Source organism: Thalia democratica, chromosome 4, assembly GCF_965202585.1.
Source record: "Thalia democratica chromosome 4, ktThaDemo2.hap1.1, whole genome shotgun sequence".
NCBI classification, from domain to species: Eukaryota; Metazoa; Chordata; class Thaliacea; order Salpida; family Salpidae; genus Thalia; species Thalia democratica.
The window spans coordinates 48,736,212-48,756,918 of NC_139168.1; the positions used below are offsets into that span (position 1 = coordinate 48,736,212).

Sequence of the window (20,707 nt, forward strand, 5' to 3'; positions counted from 1 at the left end):
ATAATTCTACAAAAAAAAAAAAACATACTTAAGCTTAAAGTCCATTGAATGCTTCGAATTAAATTGACTGTTTAAAAAATGAATTTTATGAAAGAATAAAAACTGCTAACAAGACTTGTGATAGTTAACAAAAATAAAAAAATAGAAACAAAAAAATAATTTTAATAAGCTTTTAACAGGAACTTAAGCTTAAACAAACTAAAAATGTATTTTTGTCTTTTAACTCAAATATGTGTTCCTACAAAAAATTTTTTAAAGGTTAACATTAAATATGCTTTTCTAACTTCTAAAAAATTTATGTCTTAATCTTCTCCGGATATAAACAGAAAGTAAGCAATAGTTGAATGACTTATAGTTTTAGTCCAAACTAATAAATGGTACATTTTCTACTTTAACGCAAACTTGATAAGCATTTCAATTTTTAGATTTTCCGACTTCATTATGTATGTTTCAATTGTATATTACTTGAAATAAATAAATCAGACTATTTATAATGATATCTGTCTTACTTAGTTTAATTACAATACTTGTTAAACTATACTTTTTAATTACTAGTTTTAAATTTAAAAAGTTATTGGTTTCCTTTTTCATTGTTAATCAGTAGTTTTTTTGATGAAAATACTTAATTATTAACAATAGAGTTTTTTCTAATGAAATAAATTGCTCTTTTGTATAAAACTTTACAAAAAATTTTTAATCAATAATTAAAATTGTAAATAAATGTCAAGTTGTAAAAAAGAAACCTACAAGGCAAAACAAAAAATAACTAGTTTCTAAATACTTCAATACTTGTATATGTTTATTAGTCTCATTTATTATTTGTTTAATTACAATTTTTACCACAATCACAGACAACGGTTTCAAAATGCAGAACCAATTGAGTATTGAATAGTTTTTTGATAAAAAAATCTATATGTAAAAGAAAAAAAACCTAACCATACAAACTAAAATTCTTTAAAAATATATTCGTGGTTTAAAATAAAAAAATAATCAGCAATTAAACAGTACAATAAACATTAATCAAAGCCTGTTATATTTATTTAGTTATTTTTGTAAAACAAAAAGTTTCAAAGATACGAATTTTTTTAGCAGATAAAGTTGAGTACACAAAAACTTGAAGTACTTAGTAAAAGTTTCAAAATAAAATTATTAAGTACATGGGTTACCCCTATTACCTAAACCAGTACGTTATGTTTCTAGCAAAACAAGCAAAATATAAAACAAAAAAGTAAAATAATTTGATCTATTTATCATTATGGCAAACTTTATTTAAAAATCTAAAATTAAACCAAGTTATAAAAAAAACTATATTTTGTGTTTAAACTACTTAATATCATATTATACTTAAAACTTGCCTTTTATAATTTTTTTTAATAGAAAAACTGTTTTTGACTATTAACTTTTGGTATATTTAAAAAAAATATTTGTTTTATATTCTAGCAACAATTGTGGTAGTGCAGCTAGATCTTAAATGGAAGGAAAAACAAAGACAAAAAAGAAAAAGCAGCATCTAGTTGTAAAAAAAGGAACAATAAATATTTTGGCAAATCTTTAAAACTTCAAAGCTGTCTCAACTCTTTAACAAGTTAACTTCTGAAGATGTCTAGTCAATCAAAAGTTTTTCTACAGACTACTATACTTAATATACTTTTAAGCTTCTTTTAGTTTTTAACTTCCATAAAATTTCATCAACTATAGTCTAGACTTTTTATCTTATTTCGCAAATATACTGTAATAAATATTTTCATTTGCACCTAGCGACTTTTACTTTTGATGGACATTTTTGACAGACGACGTTAGAAAAAGATCCTCCTATTGCTTTGGCAGCAAAAGTGCAGTTACAGCTCGTACTTTCCGCCATTGTCTTCTCTGTATAACCCCTGCCACAGCACAACTTCTTGCAGCTACCAGGCTGCCATTTTGATAGATTCGGATTACAAATCCGCCCCACCGTCCCAAGTACACCTCTTTTTGTCGATCGCCGGCAGAAATTTGACGACATCTGCCGATAGACCAGAGACGAGTCGGGAGGATTTCTTATTGAGCGACACTCTCTGCGCTTTCTTGCAGCAGGTCCTCCTTTACTGACGATCCTTGACCCCCTGTTACATCTCCCACTTCTTGCCCCCATGCACCTCGAGCTTCTACTGCCAATATTTCCACTCCAACACACCGAAGACTCGTCATATTTTTTCCGCAGTTTTTCTGCGATGGTTTTCATCGAAGGTATGCGATCATAACATGATTGCTGGGTGCACGCACCTGAAACACCATGACAAGCGCATGATCTTGTTATGCCCTCTGTGATGACCTAAAAATAGTTTTCAAATAAATTATGTTTAGTATACGAAATTATAAGTAGCCTAGCTCTTTTTAGTTAATCTTTGTTAGCAGTAAAAAATGCTAAATTAAAACAAGGTTGATTACTTTTTTAAAACAATTTTTTCAATGTAAAAAATAATAATTTACTTAATACACTTATAAAATGTTTGTAATATGTAACTAAGCTGTTTCACTATTAATATTCTTTATGATCTTTTATCATTACTGATATGAAAAATATACTTTTGTTTTGATCAGTACTTTTTTAAGTTATTTATATGTAGTCAAAGTATATTTCCAATAAGATTCATAGGGGTTTTTTTACAAAATTTTTTACGAAACGTTGCAAGTTTAATAAGCCATTTACTTGTCTACCAGCCATGTAGTTATGAATATCAAGCTTGTGTCTTTCCCTGTTTATTTTTCTCGGCAATAAAAATGTTTCTGCATGTCTGAATCCATAAGCGATATTGTCGGAGCACTCCTTCAACTTTAGCTTCGTTGCTAAGTGATCAAGTTCGACCGTATTAAATGTGGTGTTTCTTTTAAATGCCTCCTAAACAATTATTTTCATGTTTATATATTTTACTGTTTTTTAGTTTAAATAATTCGAAGAATTTCTATGATAGATATATCAAAAGTCTCTTAGAAGCATTTAGTTACAAATAGTCAAAAAAATTTAGTATTGTATTTTTTAAAATCTTCGTCAAGATTATCTATATTATAACATTAGTAGCATAAGAACGTACTTAAGCAAAAGGTTTAAATTTCTTAAACATAACATTATTAAAAAAGGGTTGAAAATATGGATGCACGACATATGAATTTCTAACTATTTAAACTCCGACATTTTAAGTTCTCATAAATTTAAATTTCTGTAAGTTATATACTTTAAGTTTTTTTTTTTAATTTATTTTAGTCTTATGATTTGTGAAAATGAAACTTTCTGGTTCGTTATTTATTCATTTTTTATTTAATTTTTTAGATTTTATTTTAAAGTATCATTATAACAAACAGATTACTACAAACAATACAATACTTCATTCTTATAGTAAACTATAAGAGGGTCATTAGTTATTGAAATAATTCTTACTCAAATAGAAAGGAAAAATGTTGAATATGGCAAAAAGTATTTAAAAATTAGTAAAATATGAATAAATATTAAAATAATTATCTTTATTGATGAATTTTAGAAATATTGTCATAATCTTATTATTTTGACCTTTTTATATATTTTTACATTTCAAACTACTTTTTTGGATATAGCCCCTTAAAAACATCATAAGAACTTGAAGTTTCATGTAAGCAAAAAATATATTTTTAAAGACTACTGAATGCCTATTTAATTAAAACTATTGACTTTGATTGTTTAAAGAAAATTACAAAAATGAAGTTTCAAGAAAATCAAACTTTTAAAATACTTTTTATAAAAATAAATTTGTCTTATAATATTTCCCTTAAACGAAGTTATTGATGTTACGTGCATATTATCAGTAAGATAAAAAAATTGAAAGTATAAATAAAAAAGATTAAAACTATGATGAATGGTATCAGTACCAATAAACAAGGTAGCTTTCAGAATAAAATGAAATTTTAACATAAAAATCTTTTGTAACATTATAGTGATGTATAAAAAACTAGAAATTTTTAGTTTAAGTCAGAAAGATTAAGCTGAATTATTTAGCGGTTTTGAATATATGTACCCTAATTCATAGAAGTGTTTGAATATAAGCGTGGAAAGTTATTTTCTGTAGCCATTAAGAATTAAAGACAGTAGTAATTTTATTAATATCTTGTTTATTTAAAACCTTTACAATAAAATTTATTGGACATTACAAATATTAAAAACAGTTAAATTGAACTTATCTTTGTTGAATGCCGTAAACGTAAAATGTAAAAACATAAAAAAAAAACACTAGTTTTTATTTATAAACCTTTACTTATTTAGTCTGTTTTTTTATTATTAAGGAAACTAAAGTTTTATTGTTTTACAACTAATAAAATTAACTTCTGAAATCTATAGAAATAGTTTTAAGCTTCAAGTTAGATTATAACTTTTATATCATCTTGCAATGACTAAGCTTTGTCTGGTATAATAGAATTTTTTGAGTTTATTTTTAAAATAAAACTAAACTAATATATTATTTTAAAACTCGTTAATTAAATACCAATACTAATTCTTTTTCTCTAATGATAAGTGATGAACAACCAAGTTAGAAGTAAAAAAAAAAAATAAAGAACCCTTTAATGCATACATATTAAACATGTACTTTTTTATTAAAAAATAAAAAGCTAACAAAACCATTTATTTTAAATGTGGTGTAATTTTAATTATGTAGTATTTGAACGACCGTAAACTAAAAGTTATATTGTTCTTTATTCATTATTATTTATTTACTATTAGTAAATTATCCAGTGGTGAGAATGCTAGTTTAGTTAAAACTCTTAAAAAAAGTAATGTACCTCCGGTAATTAGTCAACTAATCATCAGGTATTTTATTAAGATAAATATTTAATTAAACTAATATCAACAAAAGTATTACAAATACATAAGTCGGGATCAAAAACATTACCAAGAAAGTGTAGACCAATTTAAATATTATCCAGTGAAACAAATATATATAAAAGGTTAGATACAACCGTTTGTTTATAGAAGGTATTAACTAAATATAATACCTTAATTAATTCCCAAGCTTTGTATGAGTTTGTTTAAGGAAAACTATCTAAGTGTACTAAGGGTGAAGCAGTATGAGCAATTTTACTAGATCGAAGTATAGCTTTTGATATTTTTGATTAAAAATTTTGTCAAACAAGGCTTTGATATAAAAGAAAAAAAATGTTGTTTAGATCATATACAAACAAAAGATTACAGTTCGTGAATCTTAGAGGACATGCATTGACCAGTGAAAACATTGATGCTAGAGTGCCACAGGGCACAGTCTTAGGGGCTATATTGTTTCATTTACACAGTAATGATTACTGAACAAAACTAGTTTAAGGGTTTTAAGTTTTGCAGATGAAAATTTACTGCACAAAACTTTTAAGCAAAATACATATGTAAAAAACCAGTGTCAACCTTAATTTAGAACTTAAAGATTTTCAGACTTGCCTATTGTGAATAAATTTAAGTTAAATGTTGATAAAACAAAAGGTTAAATCTAATAAAAAAAAAAAAAAAACTAAATGTTGTAAATTTGTTTAAGTATAAGCTAGTTGTCTTGTAAAATTTAAAAAGTGAGTTTTTACCAACCAATGTCAAGTGTTATTTTATTAGTTGAGATAAAGTACATTACCATTCAGCAAGATTTTCTCAAAGAAACTTTATCTACCAAGCTTTATTAGGCATTGGCATAAATCTTCAGCTTACCACGGTAATAAACTATTGACTGATATGCCTAATGACTTAGAAGATTAGAGTCATCATGAAATGTACGAGGTCGATCTGAGAGATAACTTATTAATAAACGCTTGAATGAAAAATTTATAGAAAGGTCACAAAGAGGTAATTATTTTCATGTGCTTTAGAACAACAAAAATTACTACACCTGAAGATAGTCCCTACTACGTTTGTTAATTTGGTTCTGACAACATTGACTCAGTCTAGATTGTAGCAAGTATTATATTTCAATTATGTTCAGACTAATACTAAAACTTAATTTAATAATTTAAAGTTTTTTCTGTATAACTACATTTACATAGTATTTGATAAAGTTACTACAAAGTTGCTAAATAGTTAAACTAACTAGAATAATGTTAAAATATCAATTAAAAGTACCTAAGCGAGTTATTTTACTCATTTTGATTTTATAAATAAATTATCGTGTAAAACAATTTAGTTTTTTTTTGTGTTTGTTTACATCGTTTATTGTTTCACTAACTTTCATATAACTGAAGATAATATTTCTATACTGAATATAGATGTAAATATACATCTCTAGCTATGTGAAAGTTAGTAAAACAATTTTAAAGAACTGTGTTTTATTGTATAACTAAACATATATATTTACAATTAAATTTTTTTTAAATAGATAAAAAGAATATTACATATTCTGAAAGCATGTAGCTCTTAGGTAATTTTACAACTAAAAACAAGTCAATAGGTCTGTGTTTGTTGTTCTTAACCTAATTATCTCTACTGATTAGTTACTACAAATTTTTAGTCAAGTTATTCTGACTTAAATGTAATACTGTTTTTTGTTTATGTTGTATGTAATGCATATTTTTATTTTTCTCAAATTTTTGTTTTTGTAAAAGTACAAATATTTAAAGTAAATTAATACAATTTTCTTTCTTTGTTTTATAACACAATTTAGAAAAAGTAATTAGTGTGTAGTGTAGTATGACCGAAAGGTCTATCTATACACCAGATTCTTAGATCAAAACTCTTAAGCATCGATTTCGCTACCGTGTTTAGTAAAACTAGTGTGAGATAATAGCTTTTTTTTTTAAATCATAGTAGGATAGTTTATATTAATCAAATCAAATTAAAAATTAAAAACATTGGCTTAGAAAAAATTTTACAACTAGTTGTTGCTTAAAAATATCCTGTGTTTTCAAAAATTAGTATCTGTATACATTTCGTGAGAAATAAAAATCGAACATAGCATCATTATTGTGGCTTAATTGATCAATGATGTCTGATTCATCAACTAATCATAGTTTGATTTATTAATGTTTACGACACCCGAGGCCGTCGGTTCCTGATAAGTTGTTGTATAAAACACGTTTATGGTGAAGATCGTTTAATAGCTAACTCGTGTAAACATTAAAATTAAAAAATTATTAAAAACGTATTCTTAAGCGATAAAAAAACATCACGATCTCTTTTACTCGCTGAAAATAAAAATCTGGAAGAAAAATCTTTATTTGCATATCTTCGTCGCCACACAAACAAGATTTTTGAGGCAGATTAATAAAAAGAGAAATATAAAACCTAAAGGTTCGTGATGAGAAAAACTTTTAGAAATTTAAAATATTTACTTACTACTTTTCTATTATCACTAATTTTTTACAATCGGTAAAACAACAAATATTTGTGATTAGTTTTGTAAAAGAGACTGTTTTAACTAAAACGGCTTGGATAAAATATTTGTTCTTGACAATAAATAACTTAAAAAACAAAGTTAGAACACTATTTATCACTTTTTTTAAACATATTAATCATTTAGTGTCTTAATTTTCGTTTTATATCTACCTAGAATTCCACTAAAATAAAAACTATTGTTATAATTGTATGCTTTAAATGGTTGCAAACTATACTTAAAAATATTTTTAACACTTTTAGCACTTTATTCAAAATATAACTTATAAATTGGTTTTAAGAAGTAAATGAAAAACAATTTTCAAGTATATTTAATTTAAAGTAGTTACTATCAAGCTAAAAAAATATAGTAGAAACTTTTATGTAACAAATATAATGCTTAATCGTTCTCATATGTATCAGTACATAGTATGTTGATTTTTTTTTCTGCGTTGAAAATTTTACCAGAAAACTAGACTATTTGTAAAATAGTATTTCATAGAATTTAATTAACTCAAAACTGTCTGTAAATAATGTTTTTATAAATTAAAATCGTAAAAGTATAAACTTCGTTTTAAATTCATGTTCTGTATACTAAAAAAACTTAAATTAAGAAATTTAATAAAGCTAAAAACAATGCTTTAACCTAAACTACCGTGGAATATAAACTTATAAGAATTCCGAAAGAAGTAAAGACCATTTTTTTGGACAAAAATGTATACTTTTTGAGTTTATTTATTAAAATGTAAAATCAATTGTAATATATCTACAAACTTACGAATCGACCAAAGCAAATGTATAAAAGCTAGGTAGTATTACATGCAAGAACTTACATTTAATAGAAATTGCTTGTTATCTGGATGAAAGTTATCGCATTTACAGTCCGGAAGATCTCCTCTTGCACAAGCTCGTACAATGGAGTGCACAATCGATGCTGACGTCATTGCCTGAACAAACGCTTTCTCTTTCGTATCTATGTCGTAGTATTTAAAATAAGATACAGATTAATTTATGTAATACACAATTTTCATAAATTGAATTTTAAAGAGTAGATTCAAGAGGTTTATAATAGTGTAGTAAGTTTTTATTATTGGGTGACTTTTAATTTAATAGTCTTCCTACGTACTTAAAAGTTTATGTTTAAAAAGTTGTTTTGACAAGGCTTAAAACTCCTGCAAACTGAATTTAAAGTTTTTTGAGTACTTATTATGTATACTCGTAGAATCTATTTTTATACAACGACATTTTCAATATAGCTAAAAAACAAACCGTTTTTACTAGCAGTTCGTGAATGTAGAACTTTTAAAAATTGATGTTTTTTGAAAAGTATATGTATGTATATATCAAACAAACTTAGATGCTTGTTTACATACTAAACATTTTAATGAACTTTTAATTAAACAAATAAAAGTCTTTTAAAACTGTTATGTTAAGATTGTTACTAACTACAATAGAAACTATCATTAAATAAAATAAACAAATCAAGACATGCGAGTTTTTCTTTTTATTTAGCTACGTTTTTAACAAATATACACAATCTTTATTGAAATATTACTAATTAAAAGTATAATTTTAGTAAGGAAAATAAATTTTTGATTAAAAAAATCCTGTTAAGATAATTATTTTTTAATTTTTGCTATGCACAATTCTGAAAATATTTCTTTTCTAATTTAGATTATACTCATAACTTCAATAAGTGTCTTTTGAATTTTTTCTACTAACAAATTTCTTAACTGTAACATTTTTGCTAAATTCTGACTAATCTAATATTAAAAATTCTTTAAAGTGTAACTTCTCTTCATTTGTTTTTTTTTAAATATTGATTTAATCAAATTTTATATTAACAAAAATTAATAAAGCCAATAGTAAAAAAGAATTCTTACTTTGTATTCTTTACTTTGGACTCTTACTAAAAGTTGTAGTCAATTTAAATTAATCACCTTTTTAATTATTCCGCCTAGATCAAAATGATTAAAGAATGAATGCTCTAAATAGTACATACAAGTTTTAATAATCAAAACGCAATTTATTTTGCTGCATCTAAAAAAATTACTGTTTTTAGTTTGATTTTTTGAGTTGGTATACAATACGTTTAAACTTTTTTCTATTTTAGAGAAAATTAATAACCTACATCTCGAGCTTTCTTAAACTCAAAACTTATTTTAATCGCTTGCTAAAACATATTTGTGTTTAAACTAGTTTATAGTTCACAAATACACGCTTTTTTCTTAACTTATGACTATTAGCTTAATAAAAAATTTCAACGGCAAATAAGATTTACTAGCAGATAATTTAGTGGCGAGCAACTACGACAAACATCTACCAATTCCAAAAAATACTCTGTCTAGCGAACATCAGCTCAGCAAGTCACATCAAAAGCGTCCGACTGAATAAATTTACCGCTAACCATTTTGGCTAACCGCCCTAGCACGCTATTCTAAAGACTGAGTTTTTATTTGGGTGTGTACTGTTTTAATCTTTAGCGACTTTAAGCGGTTTGCTTCGTTTTAGGTTAAAAACATTTAGTTGTTATACTTTTTTATTAAAGACTATCTTAAGTATAAATTTTAAAATTCAAAAGCGTTCCTGTTTAAATCTAAACATTGTATTTTACGACATAAATTTGTTTAATACTTATTAATAAAAAATATTACACTTTCATTTTAGTACTATTATTTTGTAACCCACATTCATTCATGAGTGTAGTGTAATAATTTAGAGGTTCTTGTGAGCAATTCCATCTGTCTAGTTTGAATTGTCTCTCACAATAAAACACTGCATCTGTCAGTCCACTTTTTATCTAATAAGTATGTTATTAATTTTTTCTTATTAAACTAGAAATAGAATGTTGTGTTTTTTATATGTAAAAAGGCTCATATGCTTTAAAACTTGTTATAACAAACATTTATTTTTATTAAACAAAATGTCAGAGTATTTTAATTAAATTACAAGTTTTTAAAACTAATTTGTATAATAGTTTTTCTTAAATATAGCAAAATATTACTTGTTCTACTAATTTAGGCTTTTTCTGGCACATAACATTATGTGGTAAAAAGTTTCCTCTTTTAGCCCATTCGCATAAGGCTTTTATTTCTATAACTTCACCGTTGTTAAAGGGTGTTCTGTGAAGTAAATTTCATTTATAAATTTATTCTAAATGAACATATACTTAATGATCAAATTACCAGTGAATAAGTACTAGCAAATTTAATACATACGTCAAAACAACAATAACATGTATACTTATAGGTTATAAAGTTTAGTTGATTTGATATGTTTAACAGTATTGTGGGTAATTTTCCATAAAGAAAATAAAGAATTTATTTTTAATAACAAAATAGTTATATTGTATAAGAATTACAAAATTAATCAAGTTGTTATAAGTAAAACTGATAAACATTATTAAAATGCTTAAAGTTAATGTATTTATGATATTTTTAAATCAAAATATTTTGCAATTGATTTACTGTAAATACTTACTAGATTGTTTTTACAATACATAATTAATTTAAGTTTTAATGTACTAATAGCTATTTCAAAGTGTTGGTTGCTATAATATTATTTTAATTTTGGTGTAAAGTTAATTTAAATCTAGATTAATCAAAAAAATCAGAAATTATTATTTGTCGGTACTTAAAAAGATTTTTTTAAACTCCAGTCATAAAAAAAAAACTTTAGTTTTTTAGTACGAAAAGCGTGGTAATCCATGAAATTGATAAAAAAAAATCGAAAATGAACGGCTACGGGCAAAAAAAGTCCTTAAAAATCAAAGTAAATTCCGTATATATGTGCAGCGACTTAGCTGCATGAAATTGCACATAAAACCACCCACTTTAGTTAGGCCCTAATTTCATTACTCATTTAGAGCATTCAAAAGGCGTCTTATCACCACCTGTATTAAATTACTACTTTTTGTTATGATTTTTTTTCTGTTAGAATACTTTACTTTTTAATTAGAAATGGTAGCTTGCTAAGACTAACTTTTAAAGTACCGTTCTTTAGTCTGGAACTCCTAAACTACTGATAACTATTTTATGGGAGAGTTACTTATTGCTTTTAAATAACTAAGAAGTAATAATAACTGTACAGCAAACTCTTAAACATCTATAGAACAATTTATAACAAAAAAGCATAAAAATTACTATATGTTAATTTTTGATTAGTTTATGTTTATTAAAATTCATTAATATTAAACTAATTGCACTAAAATCTACAAATTACGATAAGAAGTGAATTAAATAAAAATGGTAATTAAAAAGTATATAAATATATATTTAAAAGGTTGTTTAATATAATTTTTTCTACTGCTTAAACTTTTACTCTATTAAATATTGTTAACTATAACTTATTAATAGTATATTACACTCGTCGACAATCTTATTTGTTTAAATATCTAAAATAAGACTAAAATTCAAACGTTAACGAATAAAGTTAAAATTATTTTAAATGATAAGTATTTTTCTACCATCGCATAAAAAAACACTTTAAAAATCTAAAAAGATTATAATTTTACTTAATTTACACTTTTATTAAATATAAAATTGTAAATCTAGCTAAAAGTTTAGTTTCGATAACAAAATAACAGATAAGTATCTTTATTTTTATATTTAGGTGATATAGAATAAGTTAAAAATAAATTATTACTTTTTTAACAACAGATTATTTGGAATTGCAACAATAAAGAAACTATAGACTGTTAAATTAACATGCCTGTTTTTTTTTGTAAGATTATTCGATTCTTTATTTTGTTTATCTTTTTAACAGTACTTCTATTTAAATCTATATGTAACTAGTTTTAATCAAAAAAGAAGTAATTTTAGTTTTTTTAAACGTTATAATTGATAACAAAAATTAAATTAAGTTTTTAGTTTTTTTAGTTTTTGAACTATAAACAACTTTTATACTACTTCTAAAATACTTACTTTATCTTAAATAGTTACTAAACTAGCTAGATATATAAAAACATTACAATTATATCATACGATAAACATTTGTAGAAGGTGTGTTGTACAGCTATTTAAGCTCAAAAGTTTGTTTGAATATGTTTGAAATTGTATCGATTTATGTATATAAAACTAGAACAAACTGTTTTCTTTGAAGTGAAAAAAAAAAAACAAGTAATAAAATTATGCGTTTAGTTTAACTTGTCATATGTACAAACTCGGTTGAAAAAAATAAAATTGTTATTTCACCTTTCTACTGAAAATATCTTTTTAATACTTTAGATCTATGTTTCCCAAACTCATTTTAACAAATGCCCCTTTTTTCAGAAAATTAAAAGATGATCGCCCTCACACATTAAAACCCATGAATATTTTGTGTAAATTTCAAATCTCCCGTAAATTGCACCTAAGACCTTTTTTGCTCGTCAATACAAACTTCAGAATATCTGGTGCAAGTTTTGAATTTATATATCTTATAGAATACTTACTAAATCTTTCACTTGCTTATAAAACTTTCTTGAACTTTTATACTGAAGCTTTAAAAAAAAAATCATGTTTTATGTTAATGAAAACAAAATAACGTAAAATTGAGCTATAAGTTAATATACGGCTAATAATCTAGTGTACACAAAACGTCTATATAGTTCATTGACGACGCATAGGACTAAAAATATTTTTGTGTGAAACGGTGGTATTTTTATTAGTTAGAAAACATAATGTATAGATCTATAAAAAGCTGCTATCAGATTTGTTACACTAACATGATTTTAAAAAATTTAAATTAATTTAAAATCTGCATTGTTGGAATTTTTTTTATCTAACTAAGTTTGCGATTATTTTAATACTTACAAAAAAACCTTAATTTTGTTTGATTAAAACACTTTTTACATCAATTTAGTTTACTCAAGTGTAACCGCTTTATAAAAAGTCATTTATTATAGTATTCCGTTCATTATTTATAACAAAATACTAACTTAACATACAGTCAAAGTTACAATATGCAAAAAACTATGCAACAAAATTAGTGTCCAAAAAAAACAGTAAGTTTTTTTATCTGCTTTTCACTTATTAATTAAAACTTTAACAGCTTTTATTACTTAGATTTAAAAAAGTAGCTACAACAATATTTTAAGACTTGTTAAACTGCAGTTCATGCAAGTTTAGAACTAGCAAAGTTACTGTCTTTAATTCAACAGCATAGCTTTGAAATTGACGATTAACGTCATTTTTTAGCTAGTCTTACTTTATACAATTTTTACTTAGTTTTTACCTTCATAAAAACACTAATCTGTCACACTGCATACCTATTTATAATTTTCAATGTTGTTCAATAAAATATGTTGTCTGTTACTATGAGGAATAGAGACATATACTAATGTTTTTTTTCAATATTGCAGTTATGTTGATAAACTAATACAAACAAAAGAAAAAGTTGATAGAACAATTTAAATTGTTTGCAAAACTAAAAAAATATTAAGGCCTGTAGTATTCAAAATTTGTTTAGTGCTTTAATTTTTATTTAAAACTATGATACGGAATAAAGCTAAATAACAAAGTTAGTTTTTGCTTTTCTTTTAGATAAATCAAAATACTTTTTTTTCTTATTGTTAAAAATTTGTCTTAAGAAAAACTCAAAGTTATTATTGCTTAATTTATTAACGATACTTATATATTTTACTAACTTGTTTTTTATTAAAACTTTGTTAGTTATAATAAACTTTAAAGCAGTATTTTCTGCTGACTCAAATCTTTAAATATCTGATCATAAATGTTCTCCTAGCTGCAGACAGCTTTAAACCTTCAAAAAAACATTTCGTAAGAGATGAAAGAATTATTTTAAAGTTAGAACCAAAGACAAATAGTTTTAGTACGAATAAATTAGTAAACGTGTTTTAAAAAGATTAAAAACAGACAATCAGAAATTAAAGTTTTCGTGTGTTTACAAAATTTAAAAAGCCTTTTTTGCTATCTTTAAAAGTGCTTAGGGTGTTTTTAACTACTTTGAACATGTTTTATTTGATAATAAAATAAGATTGATAAAGTAAACATACAAAATTTTAAAAGTATATAACAAAATGCACACACTAAATTGGTTACAATTTCGTTTTGATTAATATTTTACAAACAGTTTATCTTTTAATGGTTTTTGTTTTAAAAATTTCCGTTTTTTAATTGTTAAATTTAAATTTAACTTTAAGTTTTGTAAAAGTTTTTATAAATAAATTACTGTACATAATTTGTAAAAAGGATGCTTTAAAACAGTTTAATTTTTTGTCAACTCAGATTACACTAAAAATAAGTTTAAATGTTTACAAAAGCAGTTTGATATTAAAAATATTTTCATAATCTTCTTGTATTTTTGATCAAAAATAAGTTTTAAAACTAAAAAATTAAGTTAAAAAAACATAGATACTATACTTTATATGTTTAGATTTAAAAATATTATAAGTTATTTTGTTTTAATGTAAATACTCACTTAGTATAAATTACGCTAATTTAAAAAAAATTTTAGTTGGTAAAATATTTGAATAGTATTATGCGAACATAAAAATACTCACATACTAAGGTAAACACAATACTATTTCCATGTTTAGAATAAACAGATTAAAGTCTTTTTTATATTATAAAATGGACAGCTTTAAATAAATTGATTTACATGCAATAAAATTAGTTTAAAAAGACTATAGAAAAAAGCTGCCTCAACTCTTCTAAAACTTCTAGTTGAATAAGAACTGAAAATGTTTTAATAAAACGAAAGATCTCTGAATCTGTTTTTTTTTTAAGAATTGAGAAAGCTTTTTTCTATGGTGTTTTTAAACCAATTTTAATGTATGTAAATATTATTTCCAGTAACGTTTCGTTTCCTGTTTTATTTTTCAAAAGCTACAAAACTGAACATGTTAATTTGCTGTAATTTATAAGCATTCTACATTTTAAATTAAAATTATGTTAATGTTTAATTAACATTTTAAATTAATTTTAGAAAACTAATGATCACAGCTAACCCAAAGATGACTTTGTATAAAAAATACATGTACGTGAATAATTAAATGATACTCTTAAACTAAAACCTATAAGTCGAAATTAATTTTGTTAGAGTTTTAAATAAACAAATGTTTAGGTAAAGTGTATAAACAAGTTTACAGAGACTCTATCAGCTCAGGTTATAGTTTAGCTACTTAAAAAAATATACATTGTATTTATTTTACAGAGATAATCTTTAGTTATGAATAAACTTAACACTCCATTCGATAAAATGTAATACAAGTCTATTTATTACTTGTATTTACAATTCAAAATCATTGAAAAATATATTTCTTTAAACAGTTCCTAGAAGCACGTTTAAAGTTAAGTTACTGTTAAACACAAGACACGATAAACTATTTCGCTGTGGTTTTAACTACGTTGCTTCTGCTTTTTCGTCCTTACCGTAGAACTAAAGAAAATGAACAAAATGAACAGCGAAAAAATAAACGCTGAAGTTAAACTGATCTTTATTTGGCATTCTAAAAAAGTTTACGCATGAATCTATACTAGTTCAGATCTCAATCAAAAGACTGCTTCCAAAGTTTTAATGGGAATGTTCATGTTGAGAGAGAGACGTGAAACTCAGGTGCTTTAGATGCCTGAACCCTGTATACGGTTGGTACTGGTTACTAAGCGTCGCACGCTTTAAGTTTAACTAACTGGTTTCCGGTATTCTGAATTTTTATGTTCTCTCATATCTTTATCAAACGATTAAATTCATTTGAAAAAGGGAGTCGAAGCTCTATCGGCCAGTTAGGCTACCATTGGATATCGCATTAAATACTTTGTCAATTATGTCGGTTATGGTTTTCTAATACTTTCTTCTTTTCAGGGTCGGTGGTAGAGATTGTGGCTGTGCAAAACACATCCCACATTATGACCACATTAATTCACTTAAAAAGTTTAGCATTATAAAAATGCGAAATTTTTTGTTGCGGTACAATACAAATTTACAAAAGTTCTTTGATTTTTTGTACCTTAGTACCGTGATTTTAATTTTGAAATCTAATAGCACTATTAATGTTTGATAGTTTTACTTTTTTTCTACAAAATCTATACTTCTCAACGTAAAAAAAAGTACTTTTAACTTAGTCTAGTGTTGGTAAAAATAAATTTTGTCTAATGCTAAAACTTGAATACTTTTCAATTATGTAGTTAATAAGATTTTACTCAGATAAGTATATATAAATTGATAACAATCAATTTGCATCGATCTACCAATAAAAGTCAACAAACAAATAATCTTAACAAATAATTAAAACAAACAAATCTTGTTAAAAAATCCATAAACACTTATAGCCCTTAAAAGTAACATTTTGTAAGATCCTATACATTTAGAGCCTTTTAGATAATGGATACATTATAGCATTATTTATCTAGTTTAGACTTACCATAAAGTTTCAAAACTTTTACATACTCATTGTCATTAGCAGCTATTTAAGCAGCATATTTTTTTTCTTCAAAGTTTAAAATACATATAGAGTTTTATATAAATAGTCAAATTATAGTATACTAACAGTCATTTCTTCTATTGCATATCCTTAATGTAAATTAAACAAGTTAAAATTTTAAACACACTGGTTTACCAAAAGTATGTAAAACTTTTTAAAATAAAAATCGTTATACAACCTTAACTTTGAAATAACTACTTGATAAAGTTTTAAGTACAAACTTCTTATATCAGCAAAACTTTAAATTTAGTTCTAGTTGTACAGTATCTTAGAACTTATTTCTGTTGCAACCATTGGTATTAAAAATTAGTTTACAACTTTGAAATAAGCAGAAACTAGAAGAAGTAGAATAGTTTTTATTCTGATATAAATTTTTATGTTTAATTATAAATAAAAGGATTTACCTCCAATAAGCGGCAGTAGCACCAACCGAAAATCCGTACACAAGTATTAAAAGGAAGATTATTAGCCTCCGTCTGATAAGTCCAGTGTTGTTGGTATAAGGTATGTTAAAAGGACCTTTCACAAACTTTTTATGGTAGTGAAGGTGGTCTTGTGAGTTGCAATGCTGCTCGTCATTGAGCTCACATGTTTCCTTCTCGTCATGGAACCTTCGCTTGTAACGTACCGGTATCGATTTCACAGTCAGAGTTGTTTCACACACAGCTCCTCTCACTACCTCATGGTTGGCATAGCTGCAAAAGCGGTCGTTGGATATATTTCTGTGGTCGATGTCACTCGCCGCAACTTCCATCATCGATTCGCACAAACCACAAAAAATTGATTTTGACGTCAGGTTGGCACGCAGGTGCGCATCGTCGTTACGTGAAGCTGACGTCAGGTTATTTTGATGTCGACAGCACTCTTGGCAATTGTTTAGAGAACGATGCACATTGTTATGTGGGGTCTTTTCCCTTTTTGCCTTGACTTTTGTGCTTATCATCTTTTGGTATTTGCAAATTGTTTTTGATTCTACTTGGTTTTACTTTACTTCTCACCATTAATTCATTATTACAAATTTATGTTTTTGAACACTAAAAAAATTCTTTTATTTTGAAGACCTTTAGATTAGCTATATTAAAGCATAAGGTTTAGCATAAATTCTAAACAACAATATAACTAAAGTAAAAAATTATTATTTTATAATCAAATTTTAATAGATTAAAATAACTATTGTAATCCTTAACTAAAGTTATAAAACTTTTAAAGTTTGCTATAAAACTACGAAAATAATCATAAGGAAAAACTGGTAAGTATAAATTCAAAATTTAATATATTACTTAAATTGTGTAAGCTTATAGATTGATATTATTAACCGTTTAATAAGTTTTTCGTGTTCAAAGCTTTTTATTCTCATTAAACACAGTAAATTGTAGAATAAGCTGGTATATAGATTAAAGTCAAAAAGAAATACCCTTGGGCAACCAAGTACATTGTAGCATTAATTTAAAAACTTCTTTGTCAAAATATTTTAATCAAGCTTTGAACTTTTAACATGTTTTTACATGTATTTATTTTCTTCGCATGTCATTACGTTATCCTTATAACTAAATGCTTAAAAGTTATCTAGTAGTATTAATAATACTCATAATAAGTAAAGTTTAATTTTACAAAACACATATAAGATTATTATACATATATACATATAAGATATATCATAACATATAAGACGGTTAGATTTATAAACTTATCAATTGAGTTTTAGAAAAGGATTATGTATAATTACTAATGTATGATGAAGCGTACTGTTATTACTCACTATATATTTCAAGTGTTTTTTTGTTTCAAAGTTCTATAAAACAGTAAAAATTTTCGAAAAATCCTTAATAAGTTTGAATTATTTTTTCATACTAATATGAACTTGATTCAAACTTTTAGCTACTGTTTTTGATATTCGAACCATAATGGATATGATAAAAACTAACTTAGTTCGTAAACGCTTAATTCAAAACATTCTTACATACTTAAAACCACCAACTTTTTTTTTCAAAAAAGAAAATTTTACACACTTGGTATTTACACTTGAAACATTTACTGAGCTATTTTTTGGTCTGACCTCGCATAGCTTTAACGTTGATGAGTTAACAACCCAAACTGGTAAACAACGATTATTTCTTAATTTTCGAAGTTCATCAAGATAGTAGTGCATTTGAGAAATGGTCAAGTTAAATTGTGTTCGTACAAGTTTAATAACAAGCCTGCTGGCGGTTCGTCTCAATTTTTAAATTTACAGATATAAAATGACGTAATAAAATTTATAGTTAAAGACAGTTGGAACAAATAATAAATGATTTTTTATGCAAATTGTTTTATATTTTATATAAACTAAACGAATTTTTTATACAGTTCAGAGTTTTTGTCTCAAAAGTGCGTAAAACTTGTTAAAATCAAAATTGAAGGTAAAAAAGAAAGTTTGTAAAAACAGTTTGAATAAGGCTATAAACTAAAAGATAATAAAACATAACCTTATCAAGGAATTCGATTTAAGAAAACACCAGTAATGAAATTAAACAATAAATAAATAAACTTTGACAAAAAATGCTTGTTAAAGTAATTGTTAAATGCATCTCAAAATGAAACAAAGTACTTAAACTTGAATTTATAAATTATTCGATATCAAACTAATTAGTTAGTAGATTTTAAATTAATAGTTTTAAATACTAATGATCTTAAACGGTTTATCTAACATACTTGGAACCTAATAAACTCAACACAATAAGTATGAAAATAAATAAAAAACTTTAGTAAAATCTAATTGGTTCATAAATTAAAAATCAAATTGACATTTTAAAAAGGATATCAAACTAGTATTTTAATATGAACACGATTTTAGGGTTTTTAAACATGTATCAAGTTAGAACTTTGAATCTTTATCAGGCAATTTTAGTTTTAAAACCTTTTTTACAGCCGTATTGCAATCTTTAAAGCATTTAAAGTTTCTTTAAGGTAATTTTTTTTAACACTTTTTTAGGTAACTATAGTTTTATAATTTTTATACTTATCTTAAATTGAAAAGTTCTAAACAAGTTTGATGTTAATTTTAATACGCCTTATAACAGTTTAAAACATTCATTTTCATTTTCTGTGCTTAGTTCTAATAAAAAAATAAATATTTCCTATCTAGTTTAAGAAAAAACCTTCTATTTTTTATTATATTCTTACAAGCAAAAAATAAAAGTAATTAACAATTTTTCATCGAAACAGATGCATTTTCGCAAAGATAGCATAATTTTTTTTTATGAATCTACTAGCTTCTCTAAATTTTTCTAAAGTAATTCTATCGTTTATTGAACTTTTTGTATGTATTATATTGTGAATTTTACAATGTTTTATTTTTAAACACATCAGCTACTAATGTAACAAAACGTTCACTACTACTTATTACTTATTAGAACAAAAAGTTAAAAAGTTATTTTCTATAGTATTAGCAATAAAACTGACTTTTAAGAATTAAAAAAAGAAAAGTCAAAGAAGATTTATTAGAATGTATTCGATTCAAAAAACTCCTTCAAAAAATGAAAAGATTTACGTAAAACTGAAAACTCATAAATCTTAATAACTTAAAATGAAATAGGACAATGCTGTACATGAGATCTAACTAAAAATTAAACGTTGCAAATAAATTAATGTTATAGTAAATTAAAATTAGACGAAATACTTCATAGTATACCGCCAAAGGTATTAATGTCAACTAAGTAGAGCACGATCTCAATTAAGCAATATAATTTTCGACGTTATCACATTATTTACACAGTTGTGAAATAAGAAAAACGAATATTTTTCTTAAACTATAACTAGTTAGTTTTTTAAAGAGTCACCTGAGAATGTTTCTGAATATAATCTATGACATTTAAAATAGCCTCAGATAGCACCCGAAAACTATCTAAATTATATTTTTAGTTAGTGTGCACACAACGAACGTCTTCAAACTGCAAAGGACCTAG

The 20,707-nt window shown here is 25.0% G+C and overlaps 1 protein-coding gene across 1 annotated transcript; it reads right to left on the reverse strand.

Moving 5' to 3' along the window:
- Positions 1-802: 802 nt before the first annotated feature.
- Positions 803-17,793, reverse strand: LOC145834042 (protein Wnt-7b-like). Its single transcript, XM_082941369.1, has 6 exons — positions 17,168-17,793; positions 10,347-10,464; positions 10,031-10,142; positions 8,176-8,315; positions 2,690-2,878; positions 803-2,311 (listed from the first exon to the last, which is right to left on the reverse strand). The coding sequence occupies exons 1-6, from the start codon at positions 17,704-17,706 to the stop codon at positions 1,745-1,747; spliced, it is 1,665 nt and encodes a 554-aa protein (XP_082797495.1). The 5' UTR covers positions 17,707-17,793; the 3' UTR covers positions 803-1,744.
- Positions 17,794-20,707: the final 2,914 nt, after the last annotated feature.